Source organism: Thermobia domestica, chromosome 12 (genome assembly GCF_964235325.1).
Source record: "Thermobia domestica chromosome 12, izTheDome1.hap1.1, whole genome shotgun sequence".
Lineage (NCBI taxonomy): Eukaryota > Metazoa > Arthropoda > Insecta > Zygentoma > Lepismatidae > Thermobia > Thermobia domestica.
The window spans coordinates 202,773,976-202,797,282 of record NC_137465.1 but is presented as its reverse complement, the minus strand read 5'-3'; the positions used below and the strand labels follow the sequence as shown (position 1 = coordinate 202,797,282).

Here is a 23,307-nt window from a genome sequence, read left to right as displayed (position 1 = left end):
CGCCAAACATTGGATACAATCATGTAATAAAGTAAAGCTCTAAAATTCAATACAAAGTAAGAAAAAAATTCCGAACGTGTTTCCTACGAGAATCGAAATATTTTGGTCTACCCTGGCGCCCCTAATTGGGACAGAAATATAAGCCATAATTCGATGGAAAGCTTATTAGGTACAGATTAAAACGAGGTAACGTTGTAGCTCCCCCGTGCCAAACCCGTAAAAGAAGAAGAAATTCAAATAATGAAAAAGATACATTTTTCAGTTTGTGGGACTATAGGAAAACTGTTATTTGTAAAAATATATTCACATGTACGCCAGACATTGGATACAATCATGTAAGAAAATGAAGGGCGAAAGTTTAATACTAAGTGAGAAAAATTCCAAACGTGTTTCGTAAGAGAATCACCGTGTACATATTTTTCGAAATTTTTTGGTCTACCCTGATGCCCCTAATCGTCACAGTGATATAAGCCATACCTCTTTGGAAAACTTATGGGACAGATTCCAAAGAGGTGACTTTTGTGGCACCCGTGTCCACCCCGCAAAAGAAGAAGAAGAAGAAATTCAAAAAATTGAAGAAACAATATATTTTCTCGAAGTTGTTAACACTGTTAGTTATCGTGCGCAAGAATGTGCATACACAGGGTATCATTAGTTACGATGTTTATTTATCTTTATTGATACCACTTTTTAAGCTTGTTGGTCCTTTGGGGGGAGAGTTTCCCTTCCCCAAATACTGAGGGGGAAGGGGAACTAAAAACATCCAAATTTTTCTCCCTACACTTCCGCTGATGAAACCCCAATGTGGACGAAATGCACACCGTTGGAAAGTTTCATTCTTCCTGGAGAGACAGACAAGGGCGCCCATCAGGGGGAGCAAGGTGGGGCGGTCGCCCCCGAGAGGAAATTATACTTCAGAATATCGAAAACCCAACAGAGTTTTTACATTACTTACAGCAAAATTTGAACCTATATTTGAAACGTCGCCTATACTTGCCCCCCCTGGAAACCACAACATGGGCACCCTTTGAGACAGACACCTAAATGATCTCTCTAGGTTAATAAGAAGCGGAGCGATAGAGGTTTGAACTGTTGGCTCAGCCCCTGAGCCATTCGTCCTGTACAAAATTTGGTCATTCTGAGCTTTATTTCAAACATTGCAATCAGTAAATCATTGTATACTACAGCTCATCAGGTTGTTTCCTCTACAATATTTGTTCTATGTCATTTTCTTTTATCAGTTTGAGACTAGATGTTATTAAAAAGGACCATCTTAAACGCTTCTGCAATGGCTCTAATGGCAGATTTTTTTCTCTCTTCAATAGATGATCTGCAGCCATGGTTGGTGTAATCTGTAATGTGTTATTCTACCTTTTAATTATCATCTTCCTATTACTTCTTGGAATAAAAGTTTACATAAAAATGGACTGTGGTGTTTGCAGGAGTAAGAGAAGAATGAATGGAAAAACTGTCATTATCACAGGTTCTAATACCGGTAAGAAATCTTACTAGTTTAATCAAGGATCTTATAAAATAGAAGATCTGCCCTTACAACAAAATCTTGAAGCCATACGTCACAGTTTCTCCACCCCTACTCTGCCCACTCCGACCAATAAGATCTCAATGTTTTGAGCCAACAATCATGGCGGAGACGAAAGTAGCCAATCAGATGGCGAAAACGAGAGTAGCCAATCAGACTTGCCACTATTTAATAGGATTAAGATACATATAGGCAGATCATCTATTTTATGACATCTCTAGATTTTAATAGGCCTATTGATTTTATTAAATTCAGTAGAAATTCTTCAGGATGTCAGTTTCATATACTTGATTAAAATATGTGTCACCATGTTGTTTAATGTTACATAAATATATTCAAGTTCATATATATATATATATATATATATATATATATATATATATATATATATTAGGGATGGCCAAAATTTTCCGGAATCCGGATTCCGGAAATTTTGTTTTCCGGAATCGGAAAATTTACTTTCCGGAATTCGGAAAAATTCCGGATTTCGGAAAAATTCCGGAATTCAGAAAAATTCCGGAATTCGGAAAAATTCCGGAATTCAGAAAAATTCCGGATTTCGGAAAAATTCCGGAATTCAGAAAAATTCCGGAATTCGGAAAAATTCCGGAATTCAGAAAAATTCCGGATTTCGGAAAAATTCCGGAATTCAGAAAAATTCCGGATTTCGGAAAAATTCCGGAATTCGGAAAAATTCCGGAATTCAGAAAAATTCCGGATTTCGGAAAAATTCCGGAATTCAGAAAAAATCCGGATTTCGGAAAAATTCCGGAATTCAGAAAAAATCCGGAATTGGGAAAAAATCCGACATTCGGAAAAAATCCGGAATTTAGAAAAAATCGGAATTTTTCCGATTTTACTTTCCGGATTCCGGAAAGTAAAAATTCTGGAATTGGCCATCCTTAGCTAGTAGCTGTTAAAAGAGAAACACAATAATGAATAGGCTATATATACTGTATTAATTTCTTGTAGTTGGATATGTCTTTATCATTTACGTAGACAATTGCTACTGCAGTTATTTACTACTTTATGAGAAAGGTCTTATTTTCACACACAAAAAAGTCGCCGGTATGTCTCAAACATTATCGCGTTCCCACCTGCACCTGCTCCAAAGCACTGTAAACTACTTTTTAACCAGGCGAAAGGCAGTGAAGGAAAATAAATCTCAACAAATATTCTAATAACATTCGCTTATTGTCAACATACCTACAGTGAGCGCAGAAAGTGTTCGTACACCGTGCATACTTTATATTGAAAACAGCTAGCATGAGAACGGGAGGTGGAAAATATATATATAACCAGAATTAAGACTACACATTCATACATTTTATTTCTATATACAAGAGAAAGGCCAAACAAACACAATCACTGTTTTGTTCAGAAGAAAAGAGAGAATTCCTTTCTTGTAAACGCAAAAAGTCACCGTACACTTATGCTTGAATTAATGCTTATAAAGTATATTACGTTATTTAATATTTTGTGGGTTTACCCTGTGCGTTAATTATTGTCTGTAGTCTTCGTGGCATTGATTTCACCTGTAGTAGTTCGTAGTTCTGTAGCTTCGGGACTGATTATGTCCCATTCTTCTTGAATAGCTTTTCTTAGGCCTTCTTTAGTAGACAAGCTGTGCCTTCTGATTCTTGTCTCCAGAACAGATCATAGATGTTCTATAGGGTTCATGTCTGGGGATTGGGGAGGTGTGCGAAGCTGTTTCAAGGTATTATAGAGTCAGGGGCGGATCCAGAGGAAACTCTTATTTTATATATAAATAAACCCATCCATAACAAGTTTGGAGCTCTTAAAAGTAGCAGTATTACCGCCGACCGCGCCCCCCAGAAGTCCGTCCTGGATCCGCCCCTGGCAAACCTTGCAGACAGGCCTCGTTCAACAGTACACACAATAATTGCGATGTATAATGTTTCTATCACTGTGCGAAACCATAAAAAAAACAATAAAAAAATAATAATAATAAAAAAGAACTGGAAGACCAAGAGTGTTGAGTGAACAAGTTAAACGTTACATTATTAGGGAAAGAAAAAAGGTTCCAAAAAGTAGTGCTGTGCAATTGGCAACGGATCTGGAAACACGCGGTGTTAAAGTATCAGCCAGTACAGTGCGGAATATTTGCAGGGTATCATGGTCGGATAGCCAGGAAAATGTTCTGGGTGAACAAGACAAATCGTATAAAGAGACTAAAGTTTGAAAAAGAGTATAAAGATAAGGGATCAGGCTTCTTTCTGGAATAGGGTCATATTTTCGGACGAAAGTAAATTTAATTTTATCGAGTCCAATGGGAGGCGTATGGTATAGCGCAAGGTGAATACAGAGATGAATCCTCAAAATCTCGTCCCTAAAGTAAGACACGGAGGAGGGTCCGTGCTCGTCTGGGGATGTATGAGTGCCTCAGGAGTGGGTCGTCTCCACCTTATCGATGGAGTGATGATCCACAAAGTGTATATTAACATATTAAAGGAATATCTCCATACTAGTGCGCAGAAGATGGTTCTTGAAAACAATTTATTGTTCAGCAAGACAACGACTCCAAACATACAGCGGAAAATACTCGATTGTAGCTACTCTATACAGGGGCGGATCCAGGACGGACTTCTGGGGAAGGGGCGGTCGGCAGTAATACTGCTACTTTTAAGAGCTCCAAACTTTTATGGATGGGTTTATTTATATATAAAATAAGAAAGTTTCCTCTTGTGGGGGGGGGGACGATGGCCCCGATCGCCCCCCTCTGGATCTGCCCCTGAGGTTTGCTATCTTTCTCAAAGACTTATCCTTCTTATGCACTTTAATAATTACTTTTCTTGTCTCCTCATTTGTTTCTGTTCGGTTGCTTCCCATTTCGACAGCCCACCGTGCAGTTTTTTCACTCCTATTCACAATTAATCTCATTCTGTTACTCGTCATGCTATACAGAGGTGTATACTCAGGTGAATACTAGTGAACCCCAGTTGTGGTATCTTTGTTTCGTATTCGTACGTCAGGTGTACGATCACTTTTTGCGTCTACTCTATACATTTTCTACGGAATTTATTTACTTTCTGACCATTAAACTTGTCTTTGTGGTTCTTTATTGATATATGCATAAAGCTTAGTTTTCATTATTCATATTGTGTGTGTTATTACACTTCTTAAATTTTCTGTTTCTTTTTCGCAGGCATTCTCGTTTCAATAGGATAGGTGTACGAACACTTTCTGCACTCACTGTATGTACAGTAAATACAAATTTATAATTTTTGACTTTACGAAGTATACAATGTAATTGTTCAATAATTAACATAAGCAGGCTTTCATTAATTTATATTAATGTAATAATTAACAAAACTAATAAGCGGGTGATTGATGACTCAGTGGTAGAGTTTTCATCTATGGTATTCTAACCCAGGACATGTGGGTTTTCGATGGCTAATTTTGTGTTCGAAAATTTTCCCGGTGGTACTCTTGGTTCCCTTTCTTATATTTGTTCCATCATCACTCATTAACGAATTTAGTTTATCAAAACTCTATAGCCATATATTCATTCTGTCCGTCAGTGAAACAAACAGTCTCAAGAACTATCTGATGGATTACCAATCAATTTTGGCCATGATGTACAGAGTCAATAGTTAAGAATCGAGTTCCCTGATGAATGTAATATTCAAACCGGAAGCGGTACAAATCAACCATTTCCGGTTTTAACGTTAATCATTATATAGTAAATATGGTAATAGATAGCGAGAAGCGGTTTCCAGTAATCGACATATATAACATTCATGTAGATAGAATGTTACCCAGTTTGTGCATCTGCTGAAAATAATGAGCTTAGGTATTTAGAGAGCATTTTCCGCTTTAGAAAATGTGTGCTTGGTAAAGAATGTAGAGAATTAGCTGAGTCAGGCACGTAGCTAGAATATGGTAATAGGAAGGGGGGGGGGGGTCTGTCACGAAATACTGTGGTTATTTACCAGGGGCTCAATCATTCTAAACTATTTTATTGGCAACATATATTGGTTCGTTTAGCCAAGATTTCTAATGGGGGCATGATATGAAATACTGTGGTTACACACCAGAGGCTTGATCATTCTAAATATTTTACTGACAACATACCCATATTGATTGGTTAGGACAATAAAATGAGGATATATTAGTAAGTATTTTAATAAGAAGCTATGAAGAAATCTCGAGTAAAATAATACAAAAAAGTATTGAAAAAGATATAGTCTTCCGAGGTCATTCGAATGGTGTCGAGAATTTTGCGTCTGGGAAATTTGCGCCCTACCTCAAGAACAGGGAAAATTTCGCCTGCGATGTACCTCCACCGGGAAGTTTGAGCCCTGCGAAATAAAAGAACCTATTGGAGCTTACGCATTTCCTCGGAGGGGCTGACATTACAGCATAAACAATCCTCCCCCCACAACCATGCCATTGTGATTTATTTTCATTGTGGCTATATAAGGGGAGAATAAACTTCAATATAAGCCAAAAGAACACAACGGATCAACGCAACCACTGCTTCTTCCAGAGATGATTTTGGGGGAACACTGGCCTCCCCAGAGCTCTCAGAGTGCCCCCTCAGAGGAGACCAAAATAATACGTCTATAATATAATAATAAATAGAATAGTACCAGCAGTGACCCCCCCTCCGGAATACTAAATGTGCCCCCCGGAACATTTTTCCTGAAAGAACGACTGAACGCAATTGTGTGTTTGAAGTGTAATTCCAGCAAGTAAACACACTGTACATAGTTTTCTTGATAATATTACTGAACTGATTTTACATTCACTTTACATTTTCTTTTCTATATTTTGTGTCCTGAAAAGCCAAACAACTCGCAAGGATTGTGAACAGAGATATCTGGGTAGAGCCAAACAGCCTTTTGTAGATTAAATTATACTCTTTGATTATATTAATAAATAATTATATATCAGTCATCTATACGTTTATTGTAAATTTTGTAGTATAATGAAAAATTGTATTTGTATGGATTGCCCTTTAGTGAACTAAAATTGTATTTTTTTCATTTGTTCGGAATATTATAACGGATGGAGTAACTCACTGAGACGATGAGAGGCAAGCCTAGTTCAAGTGCGAGTGGAAGTTACTTTACACAATACAATAATAAGTTGAATTGTAGGGCGCTAACATCCCAGTGCAAATATATAGCCGGCGCATTTTCCCCTCTTTTTGGGGTAGGGCGCAAACATCCCAGTGCAAATATATTGCGAGCGCATTTTTTCCTATTTTTGTGGTAGGGCGCAAATTTCCCGGGCGCAAAATTCTCGCATTCAAGGAAAATATAATGTCCGTGAAGTTGACAAGCCACTTATGTCAGACTCCAATTTCGACTTTAAACGTCGCTAGTGCTACGTTAGTGTTCGATAGTGACGCAAATCGTTAGTACTCCAACTGCATGCCAACACGCTCACTTCTAAGAATCATCTCAAAAATGAGCTTAACCGTTAGAGCAAGTAAGTGCTCATTGGTGCCATTAACATTAACGATAATGCCTCCATCGTACGGCCCTTTGAGTAGTAATAACACCACGTTTTTTGCTAGTCTCAATGCGTCCCTATATTCTCGCTAACATTCTGACGTGCCCAAGTTAGTTACTTTTTTTTTTGGGGGGGGACTATTGTTTATCTGTTATTGTTTATTGTTTATTGCTAGCCTGCAGAGTAGTCCTTACATTAATATGCCATTGTTCTTGATAATCATTGCGTATTTACAAGCAATTTGTTATTACTGTTAGAAGATATCAAAAAACAACAGATAAAATCTACTACTTAACGGTTCATATTTTTCTTTTACAGTACATAAACGATTAATAATAATAATAATAATAATAATAATAATAATAATAATAATAATAATAATAATAATAATAATAATAATAATAATAATAATAAGACTATTCCAGCATAAAAGTTATCAATTGCATCACACTGGCAACAAGCGACGCATATTTTAACTTCATAAAAAATCGTTTCTCACGATTTTCTGGAAAACTACGTATGATAACATCTTCATTATGTCAAGTTGTTTATCTCAGTGTGATATAAATGTCTTACCTCTGGACAATATCACAGTAAAACAAAAATTAAATATTAGGAGTACATCGTACTTTTGGACTACATCTCATTAACCATGGGAAGATTGAGTAGTGTATACTTCAGGATGTAAGTTTCAGCTTAACTTGCATCATACATTCTTAGGATTAAAAAAAGGAAATTTGTTCGTTTGCATTTGAACAAAATTCTTAGGATTACAAAAAGAAAAAATAATTTTTACGAATTCCGGATTTTTTCCAAATTCCGGAATTTTTCTGAATTCCGGATTTTTTCCGAAATCCGGAATTTTTCCGAATTCCGGAATTTTTCCGAGATCCGGAATTTTTTCTGAATTCCGGATTTTTTCCGAATTCCGGATTTTTTCCGAAATCCGGAATTTTTCCGAATTCCGGAATTTTTCTGAATTCCGGATTTTTTTCCGAAATCCGGAATTTTTCCGAATTCCGGAATTGTTCTGAATTCCGGATTTTTTTCCGAAATCCGGAATTTTTCCGAATTCCGGATTTTTTCCGAAATCCGGAATTTTTCCGAATTCCGGAATTTTTCCGAAATCCGGAATTTTTCTGAATTCCGGATTTTTTCCGAAATCCGGAATTTTTCTGAATTCCGGATTTTTTCCGAATTCCGGATTTTTTCCGAAATCCGGAATTTTTCCGAATTCCGGAATTTTTCTGAATTCCGGATTTTTTCCGAAATCCGGAATTTTTCTGAATTCCGGATTTTTTCCGAAATCCGGAATTTTTCCGAATTCCGGAATTTTTCTGAATTCCGGATTTTTTCCGAAATCCGGAATTTTTCCGGATTTTTTCCGAAATCCGGAATTTTTCCGAAATCCGGAATTTTTCCGAATTCCGGAATTTTCCGATTTTACTTTCCGGATTCCGGAAAGTAAAAATTCCGGAATTGGCCATCCCTAATATATATATATAAGAAAATTCGTTTGCTCTTAAGTCCATAAAATTTACGAATGATCTAAGAAAATAAAACAAACTTTTATTTGGTGCGTTCAGTGCACACGAGAATCAGATCCACTTTTGGTCATATTCAGTGGCGTATTTAGGGGGTGGCCTTCCGGGCTTAAGCCCCCCACGAAATCTTACTATAGTAAAGTATATGAAATATCTTGCAGAATTTTCACATTTTCAGGCAAAGCCTTCACCCCGAAAGTTACCAAAGCCCTCCCCGAAATAAAATCGTAAATACGCCACTGGTCATATTTGATATAGGCCTATTTGTTCTTTAAAATCTCAATCTGAAAAGCTCCTTTCAGAGGTTAAAATACTCATTTTCAGTTCTTGTTGTTGGAAAAGAAAGTGTTAACTCTTCCATGCACCGAAGTGTATCGTACGAACTTTATCAAATACATACCGTAACGGGTTGCATCAATACAACACAAGATTTGCAATAATCGTCATACCAATTACAATGTTTTTTTTTTTTCGCATTTATTGCATTGTGTTACTGTACGCAGAATTTAGACCCTATCGAAGAGTGGTACGGAATGACCTCGAATGATTATTGTATGTTGTTTGTTTCTACAGCGCGATGGATCTTGATTAAACACGCAAATGACAGATTCGCAAATTAAAAGTAGAACACGGACTCTTTTAAACGGAACTTATGAAACCCCAATTTTGTTTAAACTTGAGCGTTTCTACAGGGGCGTGCCGTGAAAAATCAGCGCCCGGGGCGAGAGTATCCGACGGCGCCCCTATACATATATTCCAAGCAATTTTTCCTATCTTTTTTTCCTTTTTTCTCCCGAATTTTTTGCCTCCTTACTTCGCCGCCCGGGGCCGTCGCCCCGCTGGCCATCTCCACAGCACGGCCCTGCGTTTCTATCCACCTTTTAAGAGTTTTCATCCCGGCGAAATTAAAATACCGCTAATTTTACAGAAATTGTGATATCTTCAAATAGATAAAAGATAATCGAAATGTGGAACAAGAGCGCCCTAGACAATATTATTTTACATGAGATACTGTTATCACGACTCACTTATCTCTTTTGATTTCGAGCCATTTTGAAAATTGGCATTTATTTTCGCGTTTCTAAACAGCTGAAAAGGGAAAGCCACTAGGTGACTTGTGATAACGGTATCTCACGCAAAATAATATTGTCTAGGGCGCTCTTGTTCCATATTTTAATTATCTTTTATCTATTTGAATATATCACATAATTACTGTAAAATTAGCGGTATTTTAATTTCGCCGGGATGAAGACTCTTAAGGCTGTTATGAGACATGGAGCACTGAGGACACATTTTACAGAACAACCTCGACATCGAGATACACTCGCGGGTCTCAGTGGTGGTAAACCCGCGGGCTTACCTCTGGTCCATGAGGTCCCTGGTTCTATTCCCGGCCAGGTAAGTTTGTGGTGGATAACATCGTGTCGGTGGGTTTTCTCGGGATGCTCCCATTTCTTCCCACATTCCCATTCCACCAATTCTTTCATTATCACTCACTTGCCTTGATCATCTTTCTCCCTTAGCCTAAAGGACATAATTTTGGGATGTTAAACTGAAAAAATTCATTTCAAGATACACTTACTTGATTGTTTATTACAATAATATAAAACAATGAATGATACAATGATATAAAACAATAAAATAATTTCTATCAACAAGTGACTGTGTAATACTAAGCATTGTTACTTCTGTTGGAAGCGTTGACCGGTACAGTCTATCTCAAAATTGCGTTTGACTAATTATTATAGATATACCATATTGACTTGACACCTAGTCTTCGGTTCCAGGCGCTGCTATCAGCTGAAGGAATTTCACTACCTTTCGCCAAGGCTCTCTCGCTTAGCAACAGCTGAACCTTTATTGGCTCAACGCGTGGGTGTGAGCTTTAGTTCGCATTTTTGCCACGGCACAAGACACTTTGGCAGCACTATAACATTTTCAAAATTTTTAAATTCTAAAATTTCACGACACATATTTTTGGAAACCACTGGCTTATCATGGAATCCTATATACAGGATTTCCTACCGGAGCTAACCTCTCGGTTATTCAAAGGAATTCCTAAGATTTTGATCATGGCAATTTGTAAACTTAGAAAATAAGCATTTCACTCGTATACACCTGTAGCTAAAGATTCACCATAATAATAACTTAATAATTTCACTTAATAAAGTTTACGACATTGTCATTTCCATATTTTAAGGATCTTTTTAACTTTGCTCTGCAGGAATAGGAAAAGCCACTGCATTGGATTTGGCTCGACGTGGAGCGAGAGTGATCTTGGCGTGTAGAAGCATGAAGAGAGCTGACGAGGCTCGACGTATGTATTTCAATCTCAATTATTTACTTAATTCCGTTGTTTCTTATTTCATAGTTTTAATAAGTTACAACTAACTCTGCCTCAACTAGGAAAACATTATTTTAATCGAACGATTTTAACTACCTGGCAACTGTACATGTAAATAATTTCTTATTGTAAGAACTTGACGTATTTTGTCGTTATTGTTCACGTTGTTTACCCAGTGCTAAATTGGTAGGATACTTCCAGTAGAGTAGGGGATCAAGAAAGTACATATTACCTAATACATCAGACCGTCCGGAAGATATTTATTATGCGTTAGTTTCCAGCTCTGCACACTACAACTGCTATGTATTTCTGAGTTTCGCAACTGACAGACATTTATTTCGATTAGCAGTAGTTGTTTATTTCAGTGGTTCCCAAACTTTTTCAGCCGCAGAGCCCTTTCTGAAGAGTATTTCTTGTGGAGTCCCAAAAGTGTTTTGTTCTATTTGTCAGTTGGGAATAGACATTTTTAAAAAAAGAAACTATTATGCGTGTTACGAATAAAAATATCTATGAATAAAATACAAATGTATCTTTCATTTATTTATCTATTAGAAACAATAGTAAAAAGTACTGGATACAATATTATTTATTACTGAAATCTACAAAATGATATAATTACAACAATTATTTTGTTAATATATTTGAAAGACGTTACGTTACATATACCTAGGTACACCCAAGGGCGCCGATTTCTCTGTAAATTTGGGGGGGGGGGCATTCGGATGCAGAAGGCATATATATATGAGAATTTTAAGACAAATTGTATTCAAATTATGTCAAATATTATACATTCATAAATACAATATGAGGGCCCACATGAGCTTTAGGAGGCCCGGGCCCTCTGGGCCCCCCAGGATCGGCGCCCTTGGGTACAACACCCGAAGTGCTAATCTGAACAATGTGCTTTCTTCTTATCCGGCATCTGACAAGTATGTTGAAGAAGTTTTCTGCATTCAAATGAGCTTGATATTTTAGTTTTTGTTCCCGTGCATCTCAAAAAGGCCTAATATGGCAAATTGCTGGGTCTGACAGTCTTGGAGTAGAAGAATTAATCCCAGGATACGTTTCCCAAACCACGATACTAATGTCACGTATTATCACCCCCCCTCCCCCAAAAAATGACTTGAAAGTTACATTGATTAATATTAATCACCGAACAGCTTTTCTATAAATTTTATTGCATGTTATTCCAGTCGAATTGGAATTGTGGAAAATTAAAAGTCTCGAAGATCCTCAATTGTAGCGCTGTGGTTTCTCGTCAACAATCTGAATATTAGTGCCGCCACGTTGCTCTTAAATACACCTTAGTATCCTTGGACGGTGTAACAAACGGCGTCATTGTAGATTACGAACTATGGTTATATATATATATATATATATATATATATATATATATATATATATATATATATATATATATATATATATATATATATATATATATATATATATATATATATATATATAAGTACTATATTCTGCATAGTAAAGGATTCAGTACTTAGTTGTCAATAATACAACATGCTTATTCCAAACATCAGATATTCCAGAGTTGATAAAATAAATGAGAAAAATATTGTAAAATGTCTGTGTTCTTAAGTAAGCCGATAAGTTTTCCCTAAGTTGTATGGTACAATTTAGGATCAAAATTTTAGACTTTACCTATCACTTCCAGAAGCAGCAAAGAAAGTAAACAATAAAACTTTTATCTTGTTATTGTCTATGTTTCACATTGTATAATCTTAAACTGAAATGCTAAGAAAGATGAAATTGGCCAATATGAAAGTATAATACAGCGTTTCCCAACCTTTTTCAACTTGCGGCACACTACGGGTGTTACTTGGATTCTCGCGGCACACTTATAGATCTTATTATTTGTAAATATAAAACACAGTGGTATTTTTTCTGTGATTATTGATCTCCTTCTCACAGAGGAAAAAGCTCTATCACTGTTTTTTTCCCTGTGGTAAATCATTATGCTTTTTTTCATTCTAATTTTAAAATAGAAAACAATTGCAATGAAATATTGAGCTCAGGTTTTTAAAAATACGCTTTCTTTTTAAAAACTGTATCCAACCTTAGATCACTAAATATGAACGAACGAACAAACAAATCTCTTTTACTTTTAAAACACAAATGTAGGTAATTTGTCGAAAGGATTGAATGATATTTTAAATTTTCAAGTTACGAAATAGTCTGCAACAATAAGGAAGCACTAATGGTCATAACAATGATAACAAATACTTTTTTCAACATTAGAAATGTACAGAACAGTAACCCGGTATGAAACTTAAAATTGTAGATTCATAGTAGAGGTTCATAGTAATGTGAAATATAAATATAAATTTTTCCCTAAGTTTTGCAATTTGATTGCTATAAAATTAATAATTTCGTTTTGATTCCTCGCGGCACACCAGCGGCCAATTCACGGCACACCGGTTGGGAAACGCTGGTATAATACTACAACTTTCTTATTAAAAAGCTCTTATGAAGAATTAAGGCTAATTGTAGCAAGAAAAACAGAGAGCGGGTTAGAAAAAAAAACTTTTATATGATAAAGATGATAAAATCTAATGTCTTTGTTGCAAGTATTGGCTGCATATCAAGTGGGTAGGTGTAAGCAACAAACCAAGTTTTCTACTGTGATCAATGTAATCAAGTTATTGTTTATAAGTTGTCTATGATTAATTTGTCAAATGAAGTCATGATAGTGGTCTATTTCTTAATCAAGTTGTGTTTAATGTTTTATAACGACTCGTAATTCCAAATTCATTTTCAAGAGATTATGTGAATAGACTTTTGTTAGTTTGGATTTTTCGTGTATGTCTTGTATTCAAATTTATAGACTTTGAAAATGCTAATACATTGAAAGGAAAATATCTGCTAGACGTATAAAATTGTATCTATTTCTCAAAAATAATTACAAGAGTTTATTTTTTCCCAATTAGATGTGGTCATTAATGTAGTAATTATTAATAATCAGTAACACCTTCTACTTTCTACGAAATGTTAATGTTTCCCAAATTAATTGTCTGTTACAATAGAGGGGGAAAGTGGTACAATATAGGGAACGGTTTCTTAAATTGTACCAAATAACACACTTCATTTCATTAAATTATTTTAATGGTATCAGTGGTATTCTTCTTTCAACAATTTCATACACTATTTAAACCGATAATTTTAATACTGACCATTCTTTACAGATTTACTGAAATTCGCGATCTCAAATCACTCACTATTTTCTTCACAGCTTTTGTATCTCCTAAAATTGAATATGAAACATGGCATGTGCTTCAAACTTATCCCGTTTTGATTCTCTCCTGAACTGTTTTTTTTTTCTTACTTTCGTCAAACAAAGAGTTCCGTTAGTGTCTAGTCTTAACAAATCAGAGCACCTAACCAAACTCAATATTCATACTCCACTTACTCGACGTACGGCGCGACTTGCTGTTTCTCCATAAAATTATCAAGGGGAAAATTAACTCCGAATTATTGGTCTCCGTTCTAAATTTTCGTGTACCTTCTCCCCTTACTCCTAGTCATACGCTACTTACATATGTAATACCCAGATTATCAATTATACATCGTCCTTTATACTTCAGGCGGGCATCATTGCATAATAGTTGATTGTCAGATGTTGATATTTTTGATTCTGAAAATCGTTTAAAGTCTCTGTAAATATGGTACATATTGTATATGTCAAGGATCTTATAAAATAGAGGATCTGCCCTTACAACAAAATCTTGAAGCCATATGTTACAGTTTCGCTACCCCTACTCTGCCCACTCCACCCAATAGGATCGCAATGTTTTTAGCCAACAAACATGGCGGAAACGAAAGTAGCCAATCAGACGATGGCGGAAACGAGAGTAGCCAGTCAGACGTGCCGATTCTCGGTTGTTTTTTGACTTCATTATTTAATAGGATGAAGATATATATGGGCAGATCCTCTATTTTATAAGATCCTTGGTATATGTATAAATATGTGTTTTGTTATTTTTATTTTTTAGAATTTCTCTTCTTTCTTTTTTGTTATTTGTTATATACCGTACGTTGTTACGTCGTTCCAGTGTAAAATGGACATTGATTTGTATTTGAAACATTTATAAATAAATAAATAATTATGTTATTACTTAAGTTTTATTCTAATTTCCATTAAACTTAGAAAATATAAGGCCTTTACTAAAAAAATGGTACAACATAGAGGACTTTTCTCTACAGTACAAGTTTAACTCAAATATTTCGATTGTAATATTCTTATTATTTTGAATGCAGGTGAAATAGTTAAGAAGACAGGTAATGAGAATGTTGTGATCAAACTGTTAGATTTGAGTTCTTTGCAATCTGTCCGCCATTTTGCTGAAGACATTTTGAAGACAGAGAAGTCCTTAGATGTTTTAGTGAACAACGCTGGCGTCATTGAGAAGAGGCACAAGAAAACAGACGATGGCCTGGAATTACAAATGCAAGTGAACCACTTTGGACCTTTTCTTTTGACTAATCTACTTTTGGGTGAGTTTATTTTCTTCAAACGTTTTAATTTTTTACTCATTCTAGAAAGATCAAAGCCTCTCATGCAGACTTTCCTTTAGGTAAGTGACACTCTTTTAATAGCTTGTATGTAGAGTCACTGGGGGTAATATGTCCACTTTTTAAATTCAAGATAATAACTTCTCTATTAATAGAAGTTTTTTCTTTCTTTCTTTCTTTCTCTTTTTTGGTCGAGGTGGCAATATTTATATCAGATGAAGTATCTAGCTAAAGAGCACACGAAAATAGAAAGAAAGAACTTCTAAGACTTATGTAAGACAAAAAAAAAAAAAAAACTATTTTAGTATTACTAAGTATATTCAAAGAGTCCAAATATGAAAACTATTAAATCCTACCATCAAATAATTGAAAGAACAAACATGATAATTACAGGAAAATTGGATCTATACTAACATAAGAGAGCAAAACAAACAGAATGTGTCTCAAGGATTTTCTGCGAACGTAATGAACCTCAGAATGTCATAATGAAGAATCGAACGCAGGATCTTACACTAATCTTACCCTGAAACAAAATTTGTGTAGTAGAAGATTTAGCTGCTATGGCTGCTTCGTAATAGTTTAAGACCCGAAAAAATAGTTGAATATAAAGATGAAGGCGATGGAATTATGGATATATAGGAATCATTCATGATGACATTTGAAATGAAGAGTTCTGAATGCAAATTAATATATGGAAAGTTTAATGGTGAAATACTTTAATTTAATAGCAAATAATACTATGCAAGATAATTATTTATATAGAGGCCAAACATGTATGTATAGTGTGGAGATTTGTATCCAGATAGAGACTGCTAATCAGTGGCGTATTTAGGGGGGGGCTTCCGGGCTTAAGCTCCCCCGAAATCTTACTTACTATAATCAAGTGTATGAAATATCTTGCAGAATTTTCACATTTTCAGGCAAAGCCCCCCCCTTCCGAAAATTAGCAAGGCCCCTCCCGAAAAAAGATCGTAAATGCGCCACTGCTGCTAATAGTGCTAGCTTCTACAACTTCGGGAAAATAACCCTCAGCCCTATTCGTCTTTCTCTGCTAATTATTGCTTTCTGTGTCCTACATTGTTCCCATCGGGACACGAAAAAGTTCCTTCGTCCAAGCACAGTGCTGTGCCGTGGAAAATTAACGCCCAGGGCGAGAGTATATGACGGCGCCAACGTATATATGAGTGAGATTGACAGACCAGCCGCGAAAGCACCACTATGGTAAACACTGCTTTTCCTGGATTTTGAGCGCATTTTATTACTTTTTCCTTCCATTTTATTTACAGGTGGGGCGCTTTTAGCAACTGTCTAGGGACGCAAAAAGAATAAATTTGACTCTGGTCAAATTAAATATTAAATAGAAAAATACTGCTGTTGATCTAAAATATTCCAAGTAATTTTTCCTTTCTCGTTTTTCTTCCCGAATTTTGTGCCCCCTTACTTCGGCGCAAGGGACCGTCGCCTTGCTCCCTACCACGACACGGCATTGTCCAAGCATACCTAGTAAAAGCAAACAGTAGACATTGATATAATAGTTTTTACACTAATCAGTATGCATATATATATATATATATATATATATATATATATATATATATATATATATATATGTATGTAAATCTGAACTTAATTTGAATCGTTTTTTCTAAAACAACATAAGTTAGAAAAATCAAGTTTTGAGGAAAATGAGAAAAACTATACTACACACTCTAGTTTCTCCAAAAACATCTATTTATTTATAATATACCAAGCGTAGGGAATAGCTCGACAGGTGCAGATATCTCACAAAATGTGTATCGACGCGTAGCAGACACAATAGTGTTGTTAACTTCATGTTTGGCATAACTTGACATGTGTCGTTTTAGAAAGAATAATTCAACTGTGGGCAGGAGGAAAAAAAAAAAAAAAACAAACTAAGAATGTCTATTAGGATACTACTTCCGCCAAGAAATGCGTTGTTAAAGTATTCATATAGTGACACCCACACTCTAAAAATCTGCATGGAGTTCCATAAGAAAGCGTAACTGGCTATTTATTTTCACAATGAATACAATCATTTAATACAAACCAACCAATTTTATTAGTGACGTATTTTCATTGATTACGATTCTTATCAAATGTTTATCTCTATCAGTGTTGCCACAGTCCTAGCTCTGGAGTGGGCTGAAAAATAGTACCAAATTAAAACAAAAAGGGCTGAATTCGTTATTTTATACCAGTGTAATACATGGCTCTACAACACGAAACTAAAAGAGGTAAAGTTCTAGAACACTCCCCCCACCTCTTCCGAGAGTCCAAAGCAAGAAAGTGCTCTTTTAAAAATTAAATTTTGAAAACATCCAAATAGGAGGAATCCAAACAACCGTAGGAGTAGGTGAAACTTTTCTCGGAAGTGGGAAGTATAACAGAGGCCGCAAATTAAAAGGAAAAACAGTTATCTTCGTTATGTATAGTAAGGAAATCAAACGCACTTTTTTTTTTTTTTTTTTAAGATTTCAAGCTAAAATTTCCACCACACTACTTCTTTCTCGTCTCCTTCATGTCTGGCGAGGATGCACCCATCTAGCATTATTTGTTTTCCAGTATAGCGAATTACGAATTTTCCACACAAGGTTCGTAGCGTTTTGCGGTGCATCGTCACAGAATTAATGCTCAACAGCATTTTTAAGAGTTAACACAGTATCAGTAACGTGAGATGTAGAAAAGTCTTTCTGACACTTTTGAAAATGTGACAAGTATTTGTTAAATGGTGCTGAATTGAGTAGAATTGTACCAATTTTTTCACAAAATGGGCTGAAAATGCCAGCGTGGTACCAACGGGCCGATGAATGACAAAAAGGGCTGAATTTGGTACAATTGTACCAAGTGTGGCAACACTGATCTCTATTGATGCTTAGAAAATTAAAGTTGAAATTTATTAATTGTTTTTCTTTGCAGATCTACTGAAGAAAAGCGCCCCCAGTCGAATCGTAGTAGTGTCCTCTGGCGCCCACAAGTTCGGACACATCGAATTAGATAACTTAAACGCAGAGCGACATTTTCCAAAATATTGGACTTATCACCACACTAAATTAGCTAACATACTCTTCGCAAACGAATTATCTAGGAGGTTGACTGGGACAGGTGAGTACACTGTAAAAAATAATTTCTTAAATTTGAGAAACCGATTTTTATCTGTGAACCGAGACAATATTTTCTTGGAAATGAGATTTGGCCATTTTCATTCATAAGGAAAGTAACAGCCTATATCTTCTCGTTCCGCTTTATGCAACCTCATCTACCTTTCTTCATCTCTCATTAATGAGAGTTTCGAACTCTTATTTCTAAGAAAAGATATTCTCGGTGCACAGATAAGAAATGGTTTCTCAGATTGAAGAAAGTATTTCTAACAGTGTAAAGTTTCAATTCAATTTAAATTATGTACCCATCTAAATTGGTAGTGCAATTCATGTTTTCCGCGAAATATAGTGTTTCTTAAAAAGGATTTCACTGCGAACAGTTTTGGCTTAATGCCATTGCAATAAAATGAATGAACGTACATTTTCACTTCAGGTACTCAAAACGAATATATTATTTTGCATTGACTAAACAGTACTCTTGCCGGTAAGAAATTATTATAAGACAATCAGGTTTTTTCTGCACAGAAAAGTATCATTTACAACCCAATTCTTTCGGATTATTTTTATTTGTTTTTTTCAAACTTCGTGCAATGTTGAAAGATGAAAAAAAAAAAAAAAAAAAACAATTTGAAGAGATATACATCAATTGTAGGGAAAGTTACAGATCCTTAAAGTGAGGAAATTTCATGAAATTTCAACACCTCTCTCTGAAGATATATAACTATAATTCTGGTTTTAATATAAATACAGTCATGAAAGTAATATTATTGGAAAGCTAATGAACATATATTTCTATTAATATGAAACATCACTAGTTCCTAATAAACTTTATGTTCAAAAAATCGTTCCCCTTGACCTCTGAGCTTCAAGTTCTCAAAGCACTCCCGTTTCAACAGGTATCATGACGAAAAAGATTATTTGTTAACCTAACTGAGGTCTGTGAAGTTAGCCTACACAAAATTAGCTTACCCACTTTTATCTATATGACCTGTTAGTTCCTCGTTAGTTCCCGTTAGTTCTTAGTAAAGTTACATTAGCTCCTCGATTTAAAAAAATATACACAAAAACAAATGGGTAGGCCAACTTCATATGTGAAGTTGGCGTACCCTACAAGCTTTCCCACGTTTTCGGCATAAATCGTTAGTTCTCGTTAGTTCTTACTAAAGTTCCGTTAGTTCCGCGATTTTATACAAATTAGAGCATAAAGAAAAATGTGTGGGTAGGCTAACTTCACATGTAAATTTTGCGTACCCAACGAGCTTTCCCACATTTTTCGATATGAATCGTTAGTTTCCGTTAGTTCTTACAAAAGTTCCGCTAGTTCCGCGATTTTGCACAAATTAGAGCAAAAAAAAAAAAAAAAAAAAAAAAAATGTGTGAGTAGGCTAACTTCACAAGTGAAGTTGGAGTATCCAACAATCTTTCCCACATTTTTCGACACGAATCGTTAGTTCCTCGTTAGTTTCCGTTAGTTCTCAGTAAAGTTCCGTTAGTTCCGCTATTTTATACAAATTAGAGCATAAACAAAAATGTGTGGGTAGGCTAACTTCACATGTGAAGATTGCGTACACTACAAGCTTTGCCACATTTTTCGACACGAATCGTTAGTTCCTCGTTAGTTTCCGTTAGTTCTTACTAAAGTTCCGTTAGTTCCGCGTTTTAATACAAATTAGAGCATAAATATAATTTATGGATAGGCTAACTTCACAAGTGAAATTTGGGTCAACAAGTTTTTCCAGATTTCTCGACATGAATCTTTAGTTCCTCGTTAGTTCACGTTAGTTCTTACAAAAAGTTCCGTCAATTTCGCTATTTTATACAAATTAGAGTACAAGTAAAGTTGGTGTGTAGGCTGACTTGATATGTTAAGCTGGCGTGCCCAAGCAGCTTAAACACATTTTACTACGTGATTCATAAGTTCTTATATAATTTCCTTTAATTCTTACCAAAGTTCTTCTTAGTTCCGCGATTGTATACATATTAGAGTATAAATAGACATTGGTGGGTACGCTAACTTCACATGTTGGCGTACCAAAGAAACTTACACATGTTTCTCGATATGAGTCACTAGTTCTTCGTTAGATCTTACAAAAATTACGTTACTTCCGCGATTTTATACAAATTCTATGTAAATAAAAATTAACTCTTTGTGTTCCAGATGTAATTTTCCTATGTGCGTGCTATAACATTTTATGACAAGCACATGGATGTCACTGGAGCTCAAAGGGATAATGGGTACACTAACTTTACATTTGAACTTGGCATACCGAATCAGTTTACATGAATCGTTAGTTCTTTTTTAGTTGCCGTTATTTCTTACAAAAGTTACGTTAGCGGAACTTTTTGTAAGAACTAACGTGAACTAACGAGGAAGTAACGATTCATGTCGAGAAATCTGAGAAAACCTGTTGACCCAAACTTCACATGTGAAGTTAGTCTATCCATAAATTATATTTATGCTCTAATTTGTATAAAATCGCGGAACTAACGGAACTTTAGTAAGAACTAACGGGAACTAACGAGGAACTAACGATTCGTGTCGAAAAATGTGGCAAAGCTTGTTGGATACGCCAACTTCACATGTGAAGTTTGCCTACCCACACATTTTTGTTTATGCTCTAATTTTATAAAATCGCGGAACTAACGGAACTTTTGTAAGAACTAACGGGAACTAACGAGGAACTAACGATTTATGTCAAAAATGTGGGAAAGCTTGTTGTGTACTCTAAGTGGTGTATTTAGCTGACACGGGATGACCCTTCAGTTGGATTGGATTTCATTTACTTAAAGTGCATGTATTTGATTGCATATCGCGTATCGGATCATTGCGTATCGCGGAGCAAAAGAGCAATAGTAAAAAAGCTGTTTTTCTGTTGCCTAGATAATGACCGCTGAAAATTATTTGTGACAATGGACAAAGTAAATGGCTGTTTGAAAATTTCGAGCCATCACCTTGCAGTGGTGTTCATGTATTCATGAGAGATCGATGGAACTCTGTGCAGCAGAAGCTCAAATATTGTAAAGTCAAAACAACTCTGTAAATCAGTGCTGTTTCTTTCTTTTTTTTTTTTTTTTTTAAAAAAAAGATCAAGAACCTTTCCTACTCTCCAATTTGCACGGACGAAATAATGCGATAGCAATTCATGTGAAACTGTGGCAGTATAAATATTTCTGTTCCACAGCTGAAACAACTGTCTTTCCACCGATACATGGCAGCTACAACTTGGACCCATGTTATTCCTTTGGACGATATAAGTTGAGGTGATTTTGAGTTCACGTCCCTTTCAGCAGCGAGGCTATATGCTACTGGACTTCTTATATGGAGCCTTCCATCATCTCGGGCTCGCACTTCAAATGGACTAAGGAAATCCTGAAAGTAGAAGTAGACCAACTTACTGGTGATATAATTGCAAGGAGGTTTGAAGTGGAAGCTGCGATGTCATGCAATAGTCCATACCCATAGCATCACATTGGGCATGATCCATGGTGGTGGGTAGAATCTCTTAGACAAGGAACAGCTTTAAGTTTTTTTGATTGACAGAGATGGATCTTTTTATAATATATCATAGTGAATTTATACAGATGTTTTTATATAACTAATATAAGAAATTGTTTGAAATTACGATATGCAAACAAATTTAAGTGGTAATTTCACATAATCTTCTTTATTGATAAAATGGCGACATATTTTAAATTCTGTTCCAAAACACGAACGTTACCAAAGCACAATGGAAGAATTCTTACTTCCATTATTTGTAATTATTTAGTACTTTTCGGTGCAAAGGGAAAAGGGTTCACAGCAAAAGTTATCACCTTTAATGTTTACAAAAAAAATGTAAACAAGTAACTAACATACTCTGCTACACTGGGAAAAATCTTAACATTTTAAAATTCTGTTCCAAAATATTGTTAACACTTTAAGCGCCACGTGCAAATATATTTTATATACTCATGGGACTTATTCCGTACCAGCCTTTGCAAACATTCCTGAGTGTAACGCAAGGAAAACGTGTAAAAGTCAACTATAACTGCTGTGTCTAACATCGCAAACTAAAACGCTGATTTTTTGTTGGGTTGACAACAATCACTACAAAATATGGCCCTTGATCAATTACTGGGGTTCATGTGCATTTATGTTACAGACGCTTCAAGTATTATTCAGATTTCTGTTTTAATTTTTTATTGTGTTTTGGTTTGGTTTCTTAATCTGCGGATCTTGTACAGGGTGTTGTTTTTTTTAATCTCACGGATTTCATTTGGGTCTAGAATTTCTAACTGAAGTCCGATTTTCATGCTGTTTGTGGCAAATGATCAAGGAAGGATGGGAAATTTATGGGACTATATTTACTTGTTTAAATTCGTCCGCGATAGGGGAGAGGTGGGCAATGGCGATCACCTAAGAAAAATGGGTTATTACGTAGTTTCATTTGCAAAATATATTGAAACAAATTTGTAAATACATACTCCAATCCTTCTACAATAAGTGTGTAAAATAAAAAGAGGATCATTCTTTCAATTCGGGAACACGATGGAAAAAACTCAAATTGCTACTTTGGTCGCCATTACCATCACATGTTGGTAATGGCGATCACAGTAAAAGCTTAATAAACACACATAGTTTCATAGGCAGTTCAATTTTTTTTTTCCTAAACTGCGCCTTCGAAAGACTGAGAAACGTCAACTGAATGTTTTATTGACGCTTTTTCAAAGACACGTCATAGATATATCCACGTGGTGAGTCCACAACAG

The 23,307-nt window shown here is 35.5% G+C and overlaps 1 protein-coding gene across 1 annotated transcript in view; it reads left to right on the top strand.

The window, feature by feature from the left end:
- The first annotated feature begins 1,395 nt into the window (after positions 1–1,395).
- The window catches only part of LOC145666242 (retinol dehydrogenase 13-like), a 22,432-nt gene continuing 520 nt past the window's right edge, over positions 1,396–23,307 (top strand). The window contains exons 1-4 of the mRNA XM_081733307.1: positions 1,396–1,495; positions 10,790–10,882; positions 15,185–15,421; positions 18,377–18,562. Of these exons, the coding sequence (XP_081589433.1) occupies positions 1,423–1,495; positions 10,790–10,882; positions 15,185–15,421; positions 18,377–18,562 (589 nt within the window). The 5' untranslated portion in view covers positions 1,396–1,422. The remainder of the gene's footprint in view (positions 1,496–10,789; positions 10,883–15,184; positions 15,422–18,376; positions 18,563–23,307) is intronic.